We start from the raw sequence: 23567 nt of genomic DNA on the forward strand, positions 1-23567 counted from the left end.
GTGTGTGTATATATATATATATATATATATATATACATACATACACACACACACACACACACACACACACACACACATTCACTATATAATCTTAAAAATGTGGTTGAATAATTTTGGTGACTCAAAGTGGCGGGATGACATGCTCATTGATATGTTGCAGGAGATTTGTGGTGGTTTTTGTAATACCTGTACCACCTACGCTGTGTGATACCTGTACCACCTACGCTGTGTGATACCTGTACCACCTACGCTGTGTCAGTCAACTCAACAGTATGACCACAGTGGAAAAGAGCAAAAACATGGTATTTCATCTGTTGAGAGGTGGCACCAAGTAGGCCAGAAATATTCGTCCGTTGAGAGAAAGTGAAATTATAATAACACCCAACAAGCATAATCCATGGAAACCCTTGGTCCACAGCCTCACCATCTCACCTCTGATTGAAGGCACCTTTACATCAAACTATTGTGACACTACATTCCTTTCAATCAGGGGTCATCACCATGCTTCTGATGGACATTTTCATTAATATTTCATTTTTGCCACGGACATGCAAAATAAGCATTTTACGAAACAAAAAACATTGGCCTGGCCCTAAATGTATACTAATGCACTCTTAATGTGTCATAGGGTATATTCCAATGTGCTGCACATTTTAAAACAATACAGTATGTCTGCATGAACTATTGAGCCACTTAACCACCAAAAGAAAACCCAATTCTTTTTTTTCTTTTTCTTTTTCTTTTCTATAATTGACTCTCATGAGTACAGACATCCCTTTTGCTTCTATTGCAAAGGGGACACTTAGCTGCAAAGGTGAGTGGGTAAGTATTACCGGTAGACTATATCATAATATGTCCACTATAGAGATTGCTTTCCAAAGAACATTGTTACTTGAGGACACAAGGAGATCAAAACAAGTTCAACCAGCTAAACCATTGTTCATTCCATAAGGTGATCAGGTATTCTCTGTTGATGAGAAAGTCCATGTCATGATAATGTAACAATGGAAAAAAGACACACACTAGCCTACATGCTACACTTGATTTGATTATAATAATTACATGTTAGCTTCTCACAGAAGCATTCAAAATGCCAATGGAACACTGGAATGAGGAAACCTGAGAGACGAAAAATGATGAGTGATTAATGAAGCCAAGCCATGTCAGCTCAGTGGCCTTGTGGTTAGAGTATCCGCCCTGCAGTGGTGGAAAAGGTACTCACTTATTTTACTTAAGTAAAAGTATCGATACTGCAATCTAGAAATACTCTGTTACAAGTAGAATTCTAGAATTAAAAATTGACTTGAGTAAAAGTACAAAAGTATTGGCATCAAAATGTACTTAAGTACTAGAGGAAGGTTGTGGGTTCGAATCCCCTGTGGTGCAACCGGCTATGTCGGGCGTCTGTGCGAACACAATTGGTCCGTGTTCGGGGGAGGGAAGCCGGATGAGGGGCTGGGCGGCACCTGTCAGCAGGGAGTGTTGGGCGGTGTGGTGGAAAAATCCATATAACAATCATTGTGGTATTAATTTATTAAATGTATATGCATAGAGCCTATTTAAACCCTCTGCAGGGTTGACATCATTCCCTGTTCCTCCCTGACAAACCCCTTACAAACAGCCGACTCACACAATCCTATTTCAAATATGCCGACTGTGTGTGTGTGTGTGTAACTATAGAATAGAGACCATGTAAGGAGTCACCATCTGTTGTTACCTTTCTGTACATCTCCTGGCTATGTATAAATGTGTGTGGGACATGGGTGTTTGGGGGCTGATGGGGGAAGCTCTAAAGGGAGACGCAAGTCTCTCTCTCTCTGCTGTGATGAGATCTACAATAAAGTATGAAGTCTGATTCCTGACAACGCAGTCCTGCATCTTCCTGATTTGTTTGACTTACTTATAGTACAGTTATAGTTAACTTCAAAAACTTCCGTTACAGCGGGAGGAGTAGGACGAAGGCTCTACGGCCTAAATACTAAGGTAAAAGTACAACATGTTTGAAAATAGCAGATCTACAAGCTCTCAACTCAGCTTGTAGATCGTCTATTTTCAAATAGCCAAGCCAAAGTATAAAATAGGACTAAAGTGGTTTATGTTTAAATTATAATAATATAATACCTGCAAAGTAACTAGTAACTAAATAAATAAACGTAGTGGAGTAAAAGTACAATATTTGGATCTGAGATGTAGTGGAGTAGAAGTAAAATTATTGAAAATGAATAGGCTACTCAAGTAAAGTAAAAATAGTTCAAAAGTGTACTTAAGTACATTACTTAAGTAAATCGAATTAGTTACTTTACACAACAAGACTGTAAAGATGGGACCATAGCCTATGCCTCCCTGCTTGGCACTCAGCATCAAGGGATGGATTGGGGGGTTGATCACCACTACCGATTCCCGAGCACAGCATGGCTGCAGCTCACTGCTCCAAAAGATGGGTCAAAAGGCAGAGAACAAATTTCAAATTACATCATAGTTTAATGCGAACTTTGATTAACTTTGATGTGAGCTAACTTGTGGATGGATTATGATTGTTGAGGGTTATTATAGTTGTTATTGTCATTAATGGATTAATGGACACGTTTGTCTGTGTACGGACATGGTGATGACCTCTGAAAGTCAGGTGTTATTCAATATTCAGAGTCACATTTTCCAAGATAATTGTGTCTTTTTCTTTAGCTGATGTGTAGGATTCACTTTCACATATCATAGTTTGGCAGGATCTCAGGTGCAAATAACAAACTGGTGAAGTCAGGCAAACAAAACAAACTGATGAAGTCAGGCAGTTAATTACAGTAATGTTGCTGTTATGCAACTATTACAACAACTACAGTAACTATGTGCTGTTATACACAATGCTATCTATTGATCAGGCACTGCGGAGAGAGCAGGACAAACATCTTCCACAGCATAGTCCTTGAGGTGTAAAGTATAGGCATAAAGATTGTGTATCAATTTGGTAGAAAGAAATTCAGGCATTGTTGATATTTGCTGCTTCAACTTTACTCCACACTGACATACAGTACGTTTTTTATGGTAAGTGGATAAACCTTTTTCACTCTACACCCTTTTGTGAGTTTGAATAGAATGATTTTTTTTTCTTCTTTCTTTCTTTCTTTCTTTCTTTCTTTCTTACTTATTATTATTATTTGCATTTACGGTAGTCATTTATCTGAATAATTCGTTAAATGTGTTGTTTCTTCCTGCAAGCATGTATGATATTGATTCCTACTGTACATACTGTAGTAGTGGATTGAAACTTTATATAGCACAAGCACTAGTAACCTTAGCTTGGTTTTGTTACATCAAAACAGATTCACCATGTCAGACGAGGCTATTTATGAAAATATGGACATCCTCAAAGAATTGGATGACTGCGTGAAAATCTACCAAAATCAGCCATCCTAATCAAACCAGGCACATGATGAGTTGGAGAATGTAACTCTGAACATTGCTGTGACTGGAGAGAGCGGGTGGGAAAGTCCACCTTTGTCAACGCCATACGAGGTCTTAGAGAAGGAGATGACGGGGCAGCAGAGACCGGAGTGACTCAGACCACTCTGAAAGCCATTCGACACAGTCACCCCACCATGCCAAACGTTTACATCTGGGACCTGCCGGGAATTGGTACCCCCAACTTCAAAGCTAAAAAGTATCTCAAAGAGGTCCAGTTCGACACCTATGATTTCTTTATCATCATTGGCACTATCCGGTTCAAGGAAAATGACATCATGCTCGGAAAAGAGATCATGAAGCAGAAGAAAATGTTCTATTTTGTTCGATCAAAGAATGACAACGACATCCGTGCCGAATCTCGAAAGAAGAACTTCAATGAGGAGCAGGTTCTCGTCAAGATCAGGCAGAGTTGTGAGGAAAACCTTGGGGCTCTTGGAAACTGCAAAGTCTTCCTCATTTCCACCTTTGACCTGGGGAAGTATGATTTCCAAAACCTGATTTAGTCTTTGGAGAATAACCTGTCAGAGCACAAGCGGTCAGCTCTGATTCGTTCTCTGCCTGTCTGCTCCTTGACCATGATAGAAAAGAAAAGGAAGGCCTTTAACAGAAGTGCTGTAGCTGCTGCCGCTGCTGCCTGTACCACTGCTGCAGTTCCCCTTCCAGGCTTCTCTGTAGGATGTGAGATTGGGATCATTCAAGGCTTTCTGCAAAATGCCCTCATTTCCTTTGGGCTAAACGAGAGATCTCTCAGAGGGCTCTCAGAGAGGGTCAACAAGCCAGAAGAGGAGCTCAAGTCAGTGCTGAAGTCCCATTTCGCTGAGGGGGTCGATGAGAAAGTGGTGGCCAAAATGTTAAATACAACCGCCATGGTGGCAGCAAAGAGCATTGAGGTTATTCTGACCTGTATTCCTGCCTTTGGTGATATTGGGGCAATGGGGCTTGCATTTGCCACAACACTGCATCTGCTCCATGAGGGGATTAAGGAGATGACAGAAGATTCCAAAGCTGTGCTTCTACAATGGGAAGTTCCAGACCAGAAATCGGAGTGATCAAAGATGCCTTCAAAATTAAATTGTAGGGCTACATTGGATTCCAGTAAAATTGGGACATCCTTATGAAAACCCGTGAACTGGGAGTTACTGACGTAGTAATATTTCTCACATTTAGGCCCACCTATTTTCAGCATTTTCTATTGATATACAATTTTTGATCGTTTAAAAATAAATCATCAATTAACACACGCATTGAAATGTAAGCTGCATTAATTATACAAGCCACCCTGGATAACAGCTATTGCATATATTTCCATAAAAATAATTAGTTTATAAAGCTGCTGAAGAGTCCTGGAATTTACAGCCTACATTGTGAATCACTTAGATTAGAATTTAAGTCACATAATTAGACATAATATTGAAACACAAATGTGTCAGTTGGTTGATGTTTTTTAACATGCAGGTTACAACTGATAGCTGAACAAGAACTAATGGCAAGCACTGGTCTGCAGGGGACAGTGTTGTTCTACTTTTCACCATAAGGCCTGGAGAGAGTCATACTTGTTATTTGTGCTTTGGCAACAATATATATAAAAGGCTATATATATAATATATGAATAAATAAACAAATTAAGTGCTACAATGTAACTAGGGGACAGTGTAAAGTAACCAAAGTATATTTACCCAAGACCCAAGTACTGTACTTATAGGTACAAGTTCAAAGTACTTTCACTTTTACATTTTTTGATACATCAAACTTCTACTCCACTGCATCTCAGAGGCAAATATTGTACTTTTTACTCCACTACAATTATTTGACATTAGTAACTAGTTACTTTGCAGCTTTAGACTAATAGAAATGCTTATTTTTTTCCCACCCAAAATAGCACATCTACCAATGTGTCACATTGTGATCCATTGTGAGCTTGTATTTTTAAAGATCTGAAGTATGAAATAGGGCTTGTGTGATCAATAATTAGACTCCATTTACAATATGCTGTATATGATTCTGAAAAGGGCATTCTTAGTATATTTGTACCTAACGCTTTTTGTACTTTTACTTAATTAAGATTTGATAATGTTTAAATTGTATTTTTATAGTGTGGTATTGCTACTTTGACTCATTTAAAATATCTGAGTAGGCCTGTTCTTCTACCACTTCTAGGATAGCATGATGTCACCAAACATAGCATCTGTCTGAACAACATAACTGCAGCCTGTTAGCGGCTGTGGAGGGACTTCCCACAGTATTCCTCAGGGTGCACCTATGTGTTATTGTTATATTAATCGCTATGGGAATTTGTGAGGGGAGTTTATGTAGCAGTACCCCTCCCTTCTGTGCTCTGTGGAGTTGTTGGTTTGGTGTGGTGTATTGGAATTACAAATAAAAGAGTGTTCCAAAAGAAAGTCATTGTCTTGATTGGTACTTGTGATCTGAAACTGATCATTACATTAGTGTTAGAAGTGTGATGTGATGACCAAGCTATAAGAGATCCAGTTTCTCCAGGAGACGACTGGAAAGGCGCAAAAGAGATGCTACTCACTGCTGCACTGCTGGGTAGAGGTGACAGATTGCCCTCGAAGAGGACACACAGCACACAGAAGCACACTAGTACCAGAATATACAGCGGCTGCCCAAGTCACTGACCTCATCCACTGGCAGCGCATCCCAGGTCACCAGCAAGAGCAGCTGTAAGAGTCGGCCTATCACTATCCACCAAAGAAGCCAGAGAACAACATACTGACAAGGAGAGGGAGCCTCAGAACTTATGCCACTGTACTGACCTGTCACCTGTGCCCATACACGGTTAGTGTCGTTGTGCAACAAGAACAAGAGGAAGTGGTTTAAACATTAAGAATATTAACAGCCCCAGAATGCTTCCCTGTGGGACCCCACAGTTCACTGGTAGGGACAAAGACATGGTTCTATTGTCTGAGGATACTAGTGTTCTTGACTTCGCCTAGAGGTCAAAAGGTCAACACAAGGACTTGGTGTGCTTTGCCTTTGATATCAACTACATATCTACATATTTTTAAAAGGCAAACGTATTAAACTGTGTGTGTGTGTGTGTGTGTGTGTGTGTGTGTGTGTGTGTGTGTGTGTGTGTGTGTGTGTGTGTGCGTGCGTGCATGCGTGCTTGCGTGCGTTGCGTGTGTGTGACTGTGTGTGGCTGTGTGCATATTTAAATTTTCCCCCATTTCGCTAATATAAATGGCAAAACATGCTAAACAGTGACCTCTGGAGTCACAAGATTCGATATGTCACCAACGTCGGTGTAGCACCGCAGCACCAGTATTATTATTGTTGTCGGAGCAACCTAATTAGTTAGCTTCCAGCTACAGCGAAATAGCCACTTTAGCACAGTAATCGCTTCAAATACATACAAAGGTAGGACTTTTCCTCACTATCACTCTCAAGCTGATCTAGTTTGAATGAGCGACAATGACAACTGTTTGCAAGAAGAAGAAAAATATCCACCATCCATGATGATACAACAGCACTGCTGCTACTGCTAGTTAGCGATAGCTAACCACTGTACTGCGTATTTATGTTGTTATGTATTCAATTATTAAGGAAATAATTAATATTCGAGTCGTTGCCCAGATGATTTTTGCACGTTGGTATATGCTACGTATAGTTTTCGTAGTTAATATCCTGCTATATATTTTAAGATAGCCTACTGTGGGCTATATTTAAAGAAGGACAATTTCCAGATACATTAACAAAACAAGTCACTCACATAACAGACTGTTTGTATAATTTCCTTTAACTTATGGTCACGCAATTATTATAAATCTAACTGACAGATTTGGCGCAGAAAGGGAACCAATCCCCCATTCCCCCTTTTGGGGGGCACTTACTTTCTGTGCCACGTAGGTGCGTGGTGGGACACAGAAACCCATGTTTTTTTGTGTGTTGTGTGCAGGAAAATGTAATGCCCTGTAATGCATGATAAAAACAAGGTTTTATCATGTCAAATTGTCAATGCCCAGAAAGGTTATACTTCCCCATGACAAATATTAATGGTTGCAATCTAAGATCTTTATTTTTTATTTTATTTTTTATTTCTTTAAATCAAATGTTTATTGATATAAACACTATGGAAACATGTAAATCACAAGCATACATGGCACCACACTCAGCGATCGATAGTAAAGAATTATACACACACGTAAACAAAAAAATACTGTGGCATAGTAGTCATATTGGACAAAAGGCGTTCAACACTGTTAATCATTCTATCCTGGTGAATAAGCTGAGGGCAATTGGGTTTGATAGCACATCTGCGAACTGAGTGAAATCCTATCTGGAGGGAAGAGAACAGGTGGTTGATGTGAATGTAACCCTGTCCTCATCCCTCCATGTGTGAACTGTGGAGTCCCACAGGGAAGCGTTCTGTAGTATCCCACTCATCTGTTCATTACTCTGGTTCACAGCATACGAACAGGAGGAACGTGTAATGTCGACAACATGAAGATCAAACCCTCTGAAAAGAAGGCTTCGCTCAACAAGACTAAGAGAGCTGAAGAATGTGAACAGGTCGTAAGTCAACCGGACTCTGAAGAAGAGGACGCCGCCGATGAAGCTCACGCAAATGGACCGGAATGTCTCGACATTCAAATCAAGGAGGAACCAGACGTTCTCGAACTTAGTGGAGGCGCGTCCAACTACTTGGACGCCGATAGTGACTCCGGAACCGCTGAATGCAAGTCAGAATCTAGCCATGCTGACGGTGGCCGAGGAAACAGAAACATTAAGGATGAGCTTGATTCTGCACCAGAGTCAGAGTATGACTTTGACAGTGCAGATGTTAAAGATGAGCTGGAGATGGATGTTAAGGAGGAGAGCGACGATGAAGAGGAAGGTCAAGAGGAGGCCAGCTGGAGGGATGCCACCGAACAGGGAGGAGAGGAGAAAGGTAATGTGTCACCTGATGCAGGGTTTCCCAACTGATGGATTGATTGATTTGGTTATGTTTAAAAGAGAGAAGTACACGTAAATACAATGCAAATAACACATCAAGGATAAAAAAACAAACACACACAAAGTCAAAGACTTATTTCCATTGTGGCCCTTGGTCTTGTAAAATATACAGGGCAGTGTTTCCCTTACATGCATTTAACCATGGTGCACCACATTTAAATTCTTCTGTATTTTATTATTATTTGTTTGTATATTTATTTCTACAATGGAAGATGGTTCCATCTTATATGTCTTTAATATTTGTGACATAATATTATAATAAATCTTGAGACGTATTGGTGTGAAATGACCTGGGGAAATTGTTGATCGGAGTATGTCTGTGTGAGTCATTTGCCAATTCTAATGTTCTCTGATGTCTTTTTGTTTCTTTGTCTCTGTCTTTTTGAAGACTCGGAAGAGTTCTTTCCTTGTCCACACTGTACTGTCTCCTTCACCAGCTGGGATTTCCTGGAGAAGCACGTCAAATGGGTCCACCAGAAGCAGTATCGCGCCATGCTGGACAAATGCTACTCGAGTCCCAAACCGAGCGCCGGCGCCGTGCACCCCTGTAGCGACTGCAGCTCCACCTTCAGCTCTCCAGCACTGCTTCGGGAGCATGTACGCGAAGCCCACCCCTCTCCACCTGCCCGGAGGCTCCACCCGTGCCCCGTCTGCCCCCGCAGTTTCCAGTACTTGAAGAACGTGAAGAATCACTGCCAGCGGTGGCACCTTATGTCTGTGACCACCAAGGGTGGGCACCTCAGCTGTGCCACCTGTGGGAAGAATTTCGAGGCGACGTGGGGCCAAGGGCCTCACTTGTGTCACGAGCCCGAGGACACAAAACCTCAGGACATGCCTATTTGTATGGACACCGCCGTGGAGTGTTTGATATGCGGCAAGAAGGTCAGCACCCCGCAAAGCTTGGAGCAGCACATGCGTATCCACACGGGGGACAAGCCGTACGCCTGCCAGGACTGTGGCAAGCGGTTTGTGGATCGCAGCAGTTGTAGGATTCATATGAAAATACACAAGGGAGAAAAGCACTTCAAATGTGAGGTATGCGGCAAGGCATTTTTACGTTCGTGCCACCTGAAGAGCCACATGACGACTCACTCCGGCAAGAAGGAGTACTCCTGCCCTGAATGCGGGAAACAGTTTGGGCTCAAGTCCAGCCTGAACCTCCACATTGGGAGCCACTCTAGTGAGAAGCCGTTTCAGTGCACCGTGTGCGGGAAAAACTTCAAGATGTGGAGGAACCTGAGGGTTCACAAAAAGATCCACTCGGCCGAGAAGGCCCACCAGTGCGGCGACTGTGGGCTGCAAATTGGAGACCCCGGCGCTTTGAAAACCCACCTGCGGACTCACACGGGCGAGCGGCCGTACCATTGTACTGTGTGTGATAGCAAGTTCATTCGCCTCTCACACCTGAAAAACCACCAGCGCACTCACACCGGGGAAAAGCCGTACAAATGCACTGAATGCAGCAAGAGCTTCACGCAGTCCGGAGACCTGGCCAAGCACAAGCGCATTCACTCCGGCGAGAAGCCCTTCGAGTGCCCGGACTGCCACCGCCGTTACATTTCCTCCGGAGATCTCGGGAAACACATGAGGAGTCACACGAACCTGCGCCCGTACACCTGTGAGGAATGTGGGAAGAGCTTCCGCTTGTCGGGACATTTAAAGACCCATATGTTAACTCACACGGGAGAGAAGCCGTACTCCTGTCCCATATGCCTTCGCAGGTTTGCCCGCTCCCACCACCTCTCCGGTCACATGGCCAGATGTCGCTGAGTTAACTGCAGGACGATAGAGTTATACATGATGTATGTGGGAGCTAATGTGCAGCAGACATTAGTCAATGACTTTCCCATATTCTATTGACTGACATGAATTTGGATGAAAGTTGCGCTTGGCACTGGAAATTATGGTTCACATAATGACAACAAAGACTTTCTTAAGCTGTAATACTCTACGGAATGAATGAAAAAGAAATTATTGAATTACCTCTTAGTTATGCATGGCCATTTGTGTCAACCACTATCCCATGGCCTTTACAGTATTCGTATTCTGGATGGCGGTGAGGCCCTGAGGTAGAATTTGATTGGGACTTGAGGAGATGGTATACTGTAATAGGAAAATGCCAAATATATTTGGTGGGCTGGCGCCCCAGAGTAGATGCTCACATTTCAACACTATAATATGTTGTTTCTATACTGTATTTAAAAGTATATAACATTATTTGATTAATGCATGGAACTGAATGCACTGTGTAGTGTTATGTGTGACATTATTCCGCTTATTAAAGTCATCACTATAGATGCAAAAAGTGAATTTGTGCATATAATTAACATTGCAAATCTTCATTACAGTCTGACTGTATCTATGATAAATGGTAAGAAATGGTAATAACAGGTATTACAGTAGTTTCAATATCACTGCAGATGAATCTTGTGTCCAATTTGTCTTGAAAAAGGTGAAATAGTATTGAAAGACAAGGTATACATTCAGTGAGCAGTGTTTTATGTCCACAACAGTAAATAAAAATGTATGAAGGCTGTATCTTTATTGATGAATTTGAATTCGTCCTACACAACTTATTAATAATGAGATAATGTCTACATTACATTTTAGGGATGAGATTACATTCGGTTCCCTTCCCACTCATTGAAGATCCATCAAGTTGGATTTGGTTATTCATACAAAATAAATTGTATGATCATTTACTGTATAGCCTGTTGCATGCCGAACAAGCGGATCGATATTTCCACTGCCAAAGTTTCAACCGTTAAAACTCTGCTCACTGTGGACAGAAGGGGACTGAAGAGTGCTTTTCAACATAACTACATAAGCTCACAGCGTGTCACATTGCGATGCTTTGTGAGCTTGTAGATTATGTTAAAAGTGTCCCATTATATTCTTAGTGGATCAAGGTGAATTCAGGGGGTTCACGTTTGTGTCCCTTCACTTACTATACAGGAAAAAAAGACCCCCCAAAAAATGTTTCTTTAAGTAGCATGTGAGGGGTATTATATAACAATTGTGACAGCCCTAGTATTCTGACATGTTAACTGTGGCCTGGGACCTGATAGAGAGACGTGTGTGCCTTTCTAAATGAACTCAAATCAATTAAATTGCACCTCAGCTCAATTTTGAGTGTCATAGCAAAAGGTGTGAATACTTATGCACGTGATTTGGTATTTGCCAGACCCAGGGGGTCGGCCTACAAAAGGCTTTGTCGGTCTGTCGGTCTGTCGGTCGGTCGGTCGGTCGGTCCCTCTTTTCCTCAGTGTGCCTGTGTTTGCCTCTGACTGCTCATCTGCCCCTCCCTTCCCTTGCTCGGCTGATTGCCTTGAGTGCCGTCACCTGTACAGGACCAGCTGAGTTGAGTTGGCTGACGAGCTGCTGACACTATAAATTCCTCAGCCCATCTACAAGCTCAGAAACATTTCCAGCTGCTCAGCCTATACAATCCTGTGTGTTCATGTGTTAGTTCAGTGCCATACTAGTGAAAACAGCCGATCTACAAGCTCTTGCTATTAAGTGTTGAAAATGTTCCGCCCCAACTCTGTCAGAGTTCCCCTTAAATTTGTTAACAATACAGGCTCTCCTGATGAGCGCAACCTTTGTGATTGATCCACCCCCCCCCCCCCCCTTCCTTGCATTCTGATTTTCATTGCGGGTCTGGCAGAACCAGGTGACCTGGTCTAGTTTTTAATACATTTGCAATAATATCTAAAACAATGTTTTCATTTTGTCATACATTTTTGAATAAGGCTGTAACACAATTTCAAAAAAGTGAAGGGGGTGAATACTTTTCCAAGCCGTGTGTGTGTGACGTGTGTGTGTGTGTGTGTGTGTGTGTGTGTGTATTTTTTTCCCTTCAAAGATCCGGTCTAGAGCGGATACGGAATCTTTGCGTGCATTTGCAAAGGACCGGATATACAGTGGGAGGGCTTTTAACTAGAAACCTAACCTTTTTTCAGAGGCGCGAGGTTTGTCCGTCCTATCGCTCGGGTAAGCAACACTGACTTTTTCTTATCGCTCGGTAAGCAACACTGACTTTTTCTTTATTCATAAAAGGTTTGCAAAGTTTGCATGATGAAATAATGTTTGGTAAACAGGACACGGGTCGACACATGAACTATCCAGGCCGGCTGAGCATAGCCAGGTACTTCTCACTGAAGAGCGAAAAGCTAAGCTATGTAGCCTGTTTTGTTTGTATACAAAACGTCCGTCGCTGCAGTGCTGTTGTGCTCGTATGCAGCGAAGGGTGAGATTCTAAGGGGCAAAACGTAGGCCTACTGTTCATACAACTGGCGCTGGTTTAGCAATGCCAACGCAACTCCTATCACGTGAAGCACGAAAACGTGTTGAGTCTCTTGCTCTCTCTCTTCAGCAAATTATTATTCACCACCAGGTGATTATTTGAACAATGCATCTTGTGTGGTGGTCCCTGGGCCCTGGCACAACATATTTTCAAATGGGGGTCCTTGTCCAAATTAATATGGGTGTTCTTGACATAAAAAAAAACGTGAATATAAAAAATGAAATAGCTTGAGTATTGGCACATTTTAATCCACTTGTGATTTTCTTGTCTTGTCTGTAGAACCATGAAATGATGTACATTTGAGGAATCAGTCACCCCAAAGGAGACACCTGCAGTACCAACATTAAAGACTGTTCCTCAAGGGAGATATATTTAATCTGGTTAAGATCACAATTATGAGGGTATCATAAACAACTACACAAGCAGGGTAGTGACATCTCACTACAAGATGGTAAACTCTACGAAGATAGGACCTGGACGCCCTAAAAAGGCTGTGGATGTGGAACCAAGCGATAATCAGGAGGATGGGGATGGACTGATGATCAAATCTACAAAGAGAGGACCAGGGCGACCTAAAAAGACTATTGTACATCTTCAGGGGGTTGAATTGAGCAATAATCAGGATGCTGGGGATGGGCAGATGATCAGGTCTTCAAAGAGAGGACCTGGGCGCGCTAAAAAGACTATAGCACAACAAGGGGTTGAACTGAGCAATAATCAAGAGATTGCTAATAGGCTGATGATTCAATCTCCAAAGAGAGGACCCGGGCGCCCTAAAAAGACTGTTCTACATAAGGGGGTTGAACTTGGCGATAATGGTAATGGGCTGATGATCACATCTACAAAGAGCGGACCTGGGCGCCCTAAAAAGACAGTTCTACATAGTGGTGTGGAACCAAGCAATAATGTGAATGGGCTGGAGATGAATGCTCCAAAGAGAGGACCTGGCCGCCCTAAAAAGGCTATAGCACGACATGGGGTTAAACTGAGCAATAATCAAGTGATCGGTAATGGGATGATGATCAAATCTACACAGAAAGGACCTGGGAGACCTAAAAAGCCCATTGTGGTTAAGCTGAGAAATAATCAGGAAAATGAGATGAATTTCAAGCAAGTGAAGGAGGAGCCAATAGATCATGAGTTATCCAAATTATTTCCTGTAATACAGAATATTAAATTGGAATTTGTTAAGAGAGAAAGTGAGCCACTTTTAAACGAGGACCATGGGGAAGAAGAGGCATCAACAAATGATGAAAGTAAGACGCCACACATTTTGTTCCCTCTTGTATTACTGTCTTTTACATTCCTTCATTAATTGTCTGATCTTCCCCCTCTAGCTGTGCCTGTGCAAATTACTCCAGGTGCCCACCTGTGTCCGTACTGCACTGTCTCCTTCAAGGACCCCAACTTCCTACAGCAGCATGTCAAATACCATCACCGCGATGAGCACAATGATACGGTCAGACGAAAGTCTTCAAGGAATCCCAAGACATTTAAGAGAGAAAGTGAGCCATGTTTAAATGAAGACTATGAAGAAGAGGAGGCACCAGTGAACAATGAAAGTAAGAGATCTCACTCTTAATTATTTGATAAGTGAAGTTGTTGATGACACTAGTTTATTTGAAGTATAACTAAATGCTAAATGTCTGAGTAGATTTCACTAGGTTGTGAATATTTTGCACTATATTATTTTTCTCCAGAGTGAGTCCACTGAAAACAGTAATTGACATTGACATATACATAGTAAAAGCTTATGTTCCAAAGTGAACAAGTAGGTTTAAGTAACTTAGTTGAATCCCATTTATCAGTTTCAATATTATGGTGTTCCGATACTAACAATTCACTTGTTTATCCTCTATGACTTCTCTCTTCTGATTGGATAGAATTGGTATCCAGAATTGGAAATGCATTTCCTTAATACACACACAAACATAGAAATAGTGCAAACATGGCCCTATAGTTTTCTATTTTATTTCTCTTTTGTCACTTTATTAATGTCTTATGTCAATAATGAATTGTCTTCTCTTCCCTCTCTAGCTGTGCCTGTGCAAATGACAGCAGATTCTCACCCATGTCCATACTGCACCCTCGGCTTCACAGACCCCACCTTCCTAAAGCTGCATGTAAAGTACCATCACCCTGATGAGTTCATTGATGCAGTCAGACAGCTGTCTTCAAAGGTCCAGCTACAAAACCGAGCCATGTACAGTTGTCCTCAGTGTGATTGTACATTTCACACTCCAAACCAGCTAAGTCTTCATAAAAACAAGGCTCATCCCACTGCTCCTCCTAAGAAAAAACACACATGTCCAGTCTGTGCTCGCAGTTTTGATTACCTGAGGAACCTGAGGAATCACTGCAAAAGCTGGCATGACATGACTGTCCACATGCACAATGGACATCTCCGTTGCTCCAACTGCAGGAGGAGTTTCAAGAAGTCCTGGGGCCAGGGCCCTCACCAATGTGTTGGTAGGAAAACCAAAATAATATCCGTTCATCCTGAATTTACAAAGCCAGTATCCCTCGTTATAGGCGTGAATTGTCAAGTCTGTGGCAAGACGTTGAGAAACCCCCGAAGTCTTGAGAAGCATATGCTCCTGCACACCAATGATAAGCCTTATGCCTGCAAAGAGTGCGGCACGGCCTTCAGAGATACTAGTACGCTCCGTAAGCACATGTTTATACACACAGGGATCAAAAACTATGAATGTGAAGTGTGTAAGAAAAGGTTTTCACAGGCAGTGATTCTACGTACACACATGGTCATGCACACAGGTGAAAAGCCTTTTTCCTGCCCCGAATGTGGAAAGGCTTTCGGCTACAGGAGTGCTCTAACCGAACACAGAAAGAAGATACATTTCCCGTCAGAGGAAACATTTGATTGTTCTGAGTGTGGAAAATGCTTCAGTAGCAAAGGCAATTTGAAAAATCACATGAAGATCCATTTTAAGATAATTCAGTGCGGCGATTGTGGACTAAAAGTTGCCAGTTTGGCGATCCTGAAGATCCATATGCGCAAACACACAGGAGAACGGCCCTACCAATGTAAGGACTGTGGCAAGAACTTCAAACAAATAAAACACTTGGTGAACCACCAACGGACTCATACGGGTGAGAAACCCTTTAAATGTGACCAGTGCGAGTCAAGCTTCGCACAGTCAGGAGACCTTACCAAACATAAAAGAAGACACACAGGGGAAAAGCCCTATGTGTGTACCATTTGTTATCGCGGGTTCATTGTCAAAGCGTCACTGGACCTACACAGCGCAATTCACTCAGATGAACGTCCGTATGAATGCGATGAGTGTGAGAAAACCTTTCGCTTGAAATGCCACCTGAAGACACACAAGAAGCAAGTCCATATGTGTAAGAGACCTTATCCGTGCCTTTATTGTAACCGTTGGTTCAAACGCCCCGAACATCTGAAGAAACATCAGGGCGGATTGAATTGTGTAAAAAGGAAAATGATGAGTGAATGAAGGGAGTCGCTGTTTGACAAAAGTTAGATTTTTGATTGCTAAACAAACAATATGGAAACGAAGCCAACCACAGTTCCCTGTCCACTCCCCATTTTATTTGTATAGCTCATTTCAACAACAAGGCAATTCAGTGGGCTTTACACATAACAAAGTAAAGGAAGCACAATTATAAAATGTAAAATTAGGATGCATAAAACAAAAGAAAAATACCTCAAAGACAGTGGAAAACAGAAAGGTCTTTAGTTGTGTTTTAAAAGAAATAAGAGTGGCAGCAAACCTACAGTTTTCTGGGAGTTTGTACCTGCCTAAAATGTCTGTACCTGTGTTTCCTTTCATTCTGAGCGGAATTACTATGCAACAAGTTACACATTATCAATATGGTAAACGACGGTCTAATTATCCTCTTTCTAAGTTATTTGTTTCATCATAAAAATCCTCTGTATGCATGTTATGAAATAGCTCAACATTTATACTGTAGATTTTTATGAAACAAAGTATAAATGGCAATACATTCCATGCAAGTGATTATTTTTGTATTTGTTGGAGTTTGGAAGCTCTGTTTCAATAACGCAACGTCCTGCTGCCTCCTGCACCATTTCAAAACGGGGGGGAATGTGGGACCATTGAGTGGTTTCCAACGAGCACTTCCAAACACGAGCACTTACAGTATCACCATCGCAGAATTTCTTGACAAAAAGTAGCTCATAACATGTCTATAGTGCATTTTTATGAAACAAAAACTTTGCAGATAAAGGATAATTCAAGCTTTCAGAAAGACAGAAAGCAGACTTTCTCAGATTACCTTAGAGGTCTGGGTGGTCAGAAATGTATTTTGGCCATAAACCATTTAAAGCTTTATAGACCAACGGTAGTATTTTGAAATCAAAATTCTTTGACCCAAAGGGAACTACTAATACTGTAGTTGTAGATGTCTCCATTCAGAACTGTGTTTTTATATACTTTTATGTTTTGACATGAAAATGTTAGTGTGTGTTGTGTTATAGTATACTTACACCTGTACACAGATGGGTATAAACACAGACAATAATAAAATATGTTTCTCTCAATGTGTTGAGATGTGTCCATAATTTAAATGTGAAACTTTCTTTTGGAAGGCAGCTATATAGTTGAATTTTTATTTTTCTCACCACAAACCTCAGCATTTAGAATAGTTTTGTGGAAAAGAGGACAGCATGTTCAACTTTTGCAACATTGTATTTGTATTGTATAAGTAGAACTACAGTAGAATAGCCAATGTATCCTGATGGAATAAGCTTGTGTGAGGTGTTATCTGACCTATTTTCCTTGTGCATTCCATCTCTATCCTCCTAAACGTGTGATGTGTCAAAGAAGTTGAAAAGTTGAAGTATAAAAAGGTAATTATATTCATTAATTAAAACCTATCATTGCTTTTCTTGATGTGCCTGTTGTGCGCTGGTTCTCAACCAGTGGTCTGGTGACCACCTGTGGTAGGGGGTTGGTGGATAAATAATTGACTTTGATATGAAAAGGGTTGAAAACCACTGCTCTACCTCATTGTGTAGATTTACTTCATATCAAACTGTAGCCTATAGCCTACAGAAACACAGGATGGCTATTGAGCATAATATGTATTATATTTAAAAAAATATAGTCAATAAAAAGTGATGCAAACTGGAATGTAAGGTTTGTCCAAAATATAGGCTAAATCGATTTGCCTGACGTGACATTATTTGTCTGACTTGACACTGAAGTCATGAACGTTTTAGTCCTTGCTGAAAGTTATAGTCCTTTCTTATAGTCCTTATTTAATTGATATCCTATGCAAAGTACTGTGTGCGATCTATGAAACTACTTTTTCCTATGTAATCTTCTAATACATCGATCAATCTGATCCTGTCTCGAGCGGATACGGAAACGCTGTGTTTCAGCATGTATTGATGTAAAGCCTGGTAGGCGAGGTTAGTATTGATGTGCAAATGACCGGATATAAAGTAGGCGGGTTTTCAACAAAAACAAGTCCCAGAAACCAGTCTTTTTCCTTAGGCGCGAGGTTTGAGGTCCGCACTGCACTATCGCACGGTAAGCCACAGTTTGTCTTTGACTTTATTCATAAAAGGTTTACATGGTGAAATAATGGCTGGTAAACAGGACACTGACTGCACACAGGTCGATACAAAAACTATCCAGGCCGGCTGAGCTATTTAGACGTGGGTGGGTCAGCCAGGTAATGTTAGACAGTTAAGCCTCTATTAGACATCACAATAGCGAAAAGCTAAGCTACGTAGCATGTTTGTATGCAAAACGTAATGGCCTACAGTAGGCTAACCTCGCGTCACCAGGCTTTAACAGTAGGCTACTGTAGGCTACATAAACTGCTACACCAATGCCAGCGCTAAAGTCCTATTTACATCAAGCATGATGACGTGTTCTTCTCTTCAGCAAATTATGATTCACCACCAGGTGATAATTTGATGTTTAGCAAGAGTTACTTACCAGTTAACCTCGCCCACCAGGCTTTCACTTACTGCATGAGGGAGCTGATCTGTTACATCAGTGGTTCTCAAAGTTAAAGTGGGGTCAGGGACTCGGGGAACTCCCAAGGGTCCCCAGCTAAAAGTTAATATACCATAAAAGATCAGTTTAACCACGAACTCTATATAGGCTTTATACAATAAAATAAAACATCATTCAATCTAGACATTGTTTTTTTAAGAACTTTGAATATTTTTGAAACTTAACAATGCATCTTGAATGGTGGCCACTGGTCCCTGGTACAAAATCTTTTCAGTTGGGGGTCCGCGTCTAAATGCATGTTAATTTGGAGGTCCTTCACATGAAAACTTCACATGAACATGAACCACTGTGTTAAATAGCCTGGTGTTGGCAAGATTTATCCACTAATGATTTATTGTCTTGTCTTGTCTTGTCTTGTCTTGTCTTGTCTTGTCTGTAGAACAATGAAATGATGTACATTTGGAGTTCAGTCACCCCAAAGGAGACACCTGCAGTGAGAACATTAAAGACTGTTCCTACGGAAGGGAGATATATTTAATCAGGTTAAGAACACGTGGTGAGGGTATCATATTAAACAACTAGCTTACTCAAGCAGAGTAGTGACATCCCACTACAAGATGGTCACCTCTACAAAGAAAGGACCTGGCCGCCCTAAAAAGTCTGTTCTACATAGTGGGGTGGGACCAAGCAATGGGAATGAGCTGATCATAAAATCTACAAAGAGAGGACCAGGACGACCTAAAAAGATTATTGTACAACTTAAGGGTGTTGAATTGAGCAATAATCAGGATGCTGGGGATGGGCTGATGATCACATCTACAAAGAGAGGACCTGGTTGCCCTAAAAAGATGATTGTACAACATATTGGAGTTGAACTGAGCAATAATGAGGATGATGGGGATGGGCTGATGGTTAAATCTCCAAAGAGAGGACCTGGCTGCCCTAGGAAGACTGTTCTACATAGTGGGATGAAACCAAGCCATAGTCATGAGGATGGGAATGGGCTGATGATCAAATCTACCAAGAGAGGACCCGGGCGCCCTAAGAAGACCATTGAACAACATAGTGGAGTTGAATTGAGTGATAATCAAGACGATGAGAATGGGCTGATGAATGCTTCAAAGAGAGGACCTGGCCGCCCTAAAAAGACCATAGCACGACAAGCGGTTGAAGTGAGCAATAATCAAGTGATTGGTAATGGACTGATGATCAAATCTATAAAGAAAGGACCCGGGAGACCTAAAAAGTCTATTCTACAACCCAGTGGGGTTAAGCAAGTCAAAGAGGAGCCAATAGACCATGAGTTATCTAAATTACTTCCTGTAATACAGAATAGTAAATTGGAATATGTTAAGAGAGAAAGTGAGCCACTCTTAAATGAGGACCATGTTAAGAGAGAAAGTGAGCCACTTTTAAACGAGGACCATGAGGAAGAGGAGGCATCAACAAATGATGAAAGTAAGACGCCACACATATTTTGTTCCCTCTTTTATTTCTGTCTTTTACATTCCTTCATTAATTGTCTGATCTTCCTCCTCTAGCTGTGCCTGTGCAAATTACTCCAGGTGCCCACCTGTGTCCGTACTGCGCTGTCTCCTTCAAGGACCCCACCTTCCTACAGCAGCATGTCAAATACCATCACCGTGATGAGCACAATGATACTGTCAGACGAAAGTCTTCAAGGAATACCAAGAAATTTAAGAGAGAAAGTGAGCCATGTTTAAATGAAGACTATGAAGAAGAGGAGGCACCAGTGAACAATGAACGTAAGAGACCTCATTGTTAATTATTTGATAAGTGAAGTTGAGGGCTTTTAAAAGGAAACGCACCGGACACGGAGGCGACGCGGTGCGTCAAAACATACAGCCCTATTCTCTTGCAATACACCGTGTTTTTCCAGCCCGGCAAAAATAGAAGAGGCACTTCACGCATGTCAATACTGTGATAGTCTCTACAGCTGTTTAGCCACCGAAGCCCTCTTTACTGCAGGGCTGGCTCTGTATTTGGTCACTCTTTTTTTCCCTCTACTTGGGAAATGCAAACCTTTGTGTGAGTTTGTTCCCCTCATAATAGAGATACTAATGGTTATATAGGCTAGAAAACACATTTTCAGACGGTTCACAAATACTTTTTTCTTTTTTTATGGGTCACCAATTTGATCCCATCAGCAGAGCGAACCCATTTATCGGCTTCAATATTATAGTGTTCCGATTCCAATTTTATCTACCACCAAAAATAAATAGTTTTATCTTTTGTCTCCCTTTTGTCACTTTATTAATGTCTTTGACATTCCATAATGAATTGTCTTCTCTTCCCTCTCTAGCTGTGCCTGTGCAAATGACAGCAGATTCCCACCCATGCCCATACTGCACCCTCGGCTTCACAGACCCCTCCTTCCTAAAGCTGCATGTAAAGTACCAACACCCTGATGAGTTCATTGATGCAGTCAGACAACTGTCTTCAAAGGTCCAGCTACAAAACCGAGCCATGTACAGTTGTCCTCAGTGTGATTGTACATTTCACACTCCAAACCAGCTAAGTCTTCATAAAAACAAGGCACATCCCACTGCTCCTCCTAAGAAAAAACACACATGTCCAGTCTGTGCTCGCAGTTTTGATTACCTGAGGAACCTGAGGAATCACTGCAAAAGCTGGCATGACATGACTGTCCACATGCACAATGGACATCTCCGTTGCTCCAACTGCAGGAGGAGCTTCAAGAAGTCCTGGGGCCAGGGCCCTCACCAATGTGTTGGTAGGAAAACCAAAATAATATCCGTTCATCCTGAATTTACAAAGCCAGTATCCCTCGTTATAGGCGTGAATTGTCAAGTGTGTGGCAAGACGTTGAAAACCCCCCGAAGTCTTGAGAGGCACATGCTCCTGCACACCAATGATAAGCCTTATGCCTGCAAAGAGTGCGGCACAGCCTTCAGAGATGCTAGTACACTCCGTAAGCACATGTTTATACACACAGGGATCAAAAAGTATGAATGTGAAGTGTGTAAGAAAAGGTTTTCACAGGCAGTGATTCTACGTACACACATGGTCATGCACACAGGTGAAAAGCCATTTTCCTGCCGCGAATGTGGAAAGGCTTTCGGCTACAGGAGTGATCTATCCAAACACAGAAAGAAGATACATTTCCCGTCAGGGGAATCATTTAATTGTTCTGAGTGTGGAAAATGCTTCAGTAGCAAAGAAAATTTGAAATGTCACATGAGGATCCATTTTAAGATACATCAGTGCGGCGATTGTGGACTAAAAGTTGCCAGTTTGTCGATTCTGAAGATCCATATGCGCAAACACACAGGAGAACGGCCCTACCAATGTAAGGACTGTGGCAAGAACTTCAAACGCATATATCATCTGGTGAACCACCAACGGACCCACACAGGTGAAAAACCCTTTAAATGTGACCAGTGCGAGTGGAGCTTTGCTCAGTCAGGAGACCTTACCAAACATAAAAGAAGACACACAGGGGAAAAGCCCTATGTGTGTACCATTTGTTATCGCGGGTTCATTGTCAAAGCGTCACTGGTCCTACACAGCGCAATTCACTCAGATGAACGTCCATATGAATGTGATGAGTGTGAGAAAACCTTTCGCTTGAAATGCCACCTGAAGACACACAAGAAGCAGGTCCATATGTGTAAGAGACCATATCCGTGCCTTTATTGTAACCGTTGGTTCAAACGCCCCGAACATCTGAAGAAACATCAAGGCGGATGTATAAAAAGGAAAATGTTGTCAGAAAACGAGTGAATGAAGTAGCCGGGGACCCAGTCACCAAAATGGGAGGGGACCTGTAATTTTCTGCCGTACTTTTTATTTCTGTTGTATCTATTAGTTTGGTGATTAAGGTCCACAGAATGAGAGGCCTCCTCTGCCAGAAACATCGCGAAAAAATGTTATGGCCATTTGTATATTCACTGTCCCATTGACTCCACTAGAAATATTTTAAAAAATAAATAACGTCGGCTTTAATTAGCATGTGAGGGGTCGAATTAGGGGTTCTTCGTGATTCTGAATCCATTGCAAGCATTTGTTTTGCATGAAAAACACTCCTTGGGCTAGATATCGGCCCCCCAAAACAGTCAAAAGTGGTGAGTCATCACTTTGTTTTCCACTTTTCACAGTTTTGGGCTGCCGAAAGTTAACCCAAGCAATGTTTTTAATGCAAAGCAAATGCTTGCAATGGATTCAGAATCATGAAGAACCCCTAGTTTGACCCCTCACATGCTAATGAAAGCAGATGTTTTTCCTTTTTTTAATATTTCTAGTGGAGTCAATGGGACAGTGAATATACAAATGTCCATAACTTTTCTTCGCGATGTTTCCAGCAGAGCAGGCCTCTCACTCTGTGGACCTTAATGACAAAACTACTAGATAAAACAGAAATAAAAAGTACGGCAGAAAATCACAGGTCCTATACCCCATTCCTTGAGCTTTTGGGCTTGTGGGTCCCCGGCTAAAGGGAGTCGCTCTTTAAGTTATTTTATTCAGTCCAGACTGACGGAAAGGAGGCCATTTAGGAGGCGGTCTAGCCACACCGGTGCCATACAAAAAGGGTGTTATGCATTTAGAAAATAAAATTGAGGTATTTCAAATGGCCACTATTATGCTGCTGCATTCAGTTGTTGTACACAGGCTAAAAAACAGCCACAGCTAAGTATTTTTCTATTAACTTCATGATGAACACTATTAGATGATTTTCTTTGGAGTTTTCTTTTGTCTACTGGGATTCATGAGACATCCTGGCATTTTTAATACTATAGTATATAGATAGATAGATAGATACCTTTATTATCCCAAGGGGGAAATTCAGTGTAGTATTAGAGAGGGGGTTT

General features: G+C 41.6%; 1 protein-coding gene and 1 pseudogene across 2 annotated transcripts; both read left to right on the top strand.

Annotated features, from left to right (window-relative positions):
• The first annotated feature begins 2602 nt into the window (after positions 1–2602).
• On the top strand, positions 2603–4508 carry LOC308297536 (interferon-inducible GTPase 5-like; annotated as a pseudogene). Its single transcript has 2 exons — positions 2603–2626; positions 3421–4508. The product of its transcript is annotated as an interferon-inducible GTPase 5-like (transcript).
• Positions 4509–6731: 2223 nt separating this feature from the next.
• Positions 6732–10960, top strand: LOC308294545 (uncharacterized protein). The gene is made up of 3 exons (XM_080737276.1): positions 6732–6840; positions 7890–8371; positions 8825–10960. The coding sequence occupies exons 2-3, from the start codon at positions 7924–7926 to the stop codon at positions 10204–10206; spliced, it is 1830 nt and encodes a 609-aa protein (XP_080593402.1). The 5' UTR covers positions 6732–6840; positions 7890–7923; the 3' UTR covers positions 10207–10960.
• Positions 10961–23567: the final 12607 nt, after the last annotated feature.

Source organism: Nannobrachium achirus (genome assembly GCF_963921795.1).
Source record: "Nannobrachium achirus genome assembly, chromosome: 2".
Taxonomy (NCBI): domain Eukaryota; kingdom Metazoa; phylum Chordata; class Actinopteri; order Myctophiformes; family Myctophidae; genus Nannobrachium; species Nannobrachium achirus.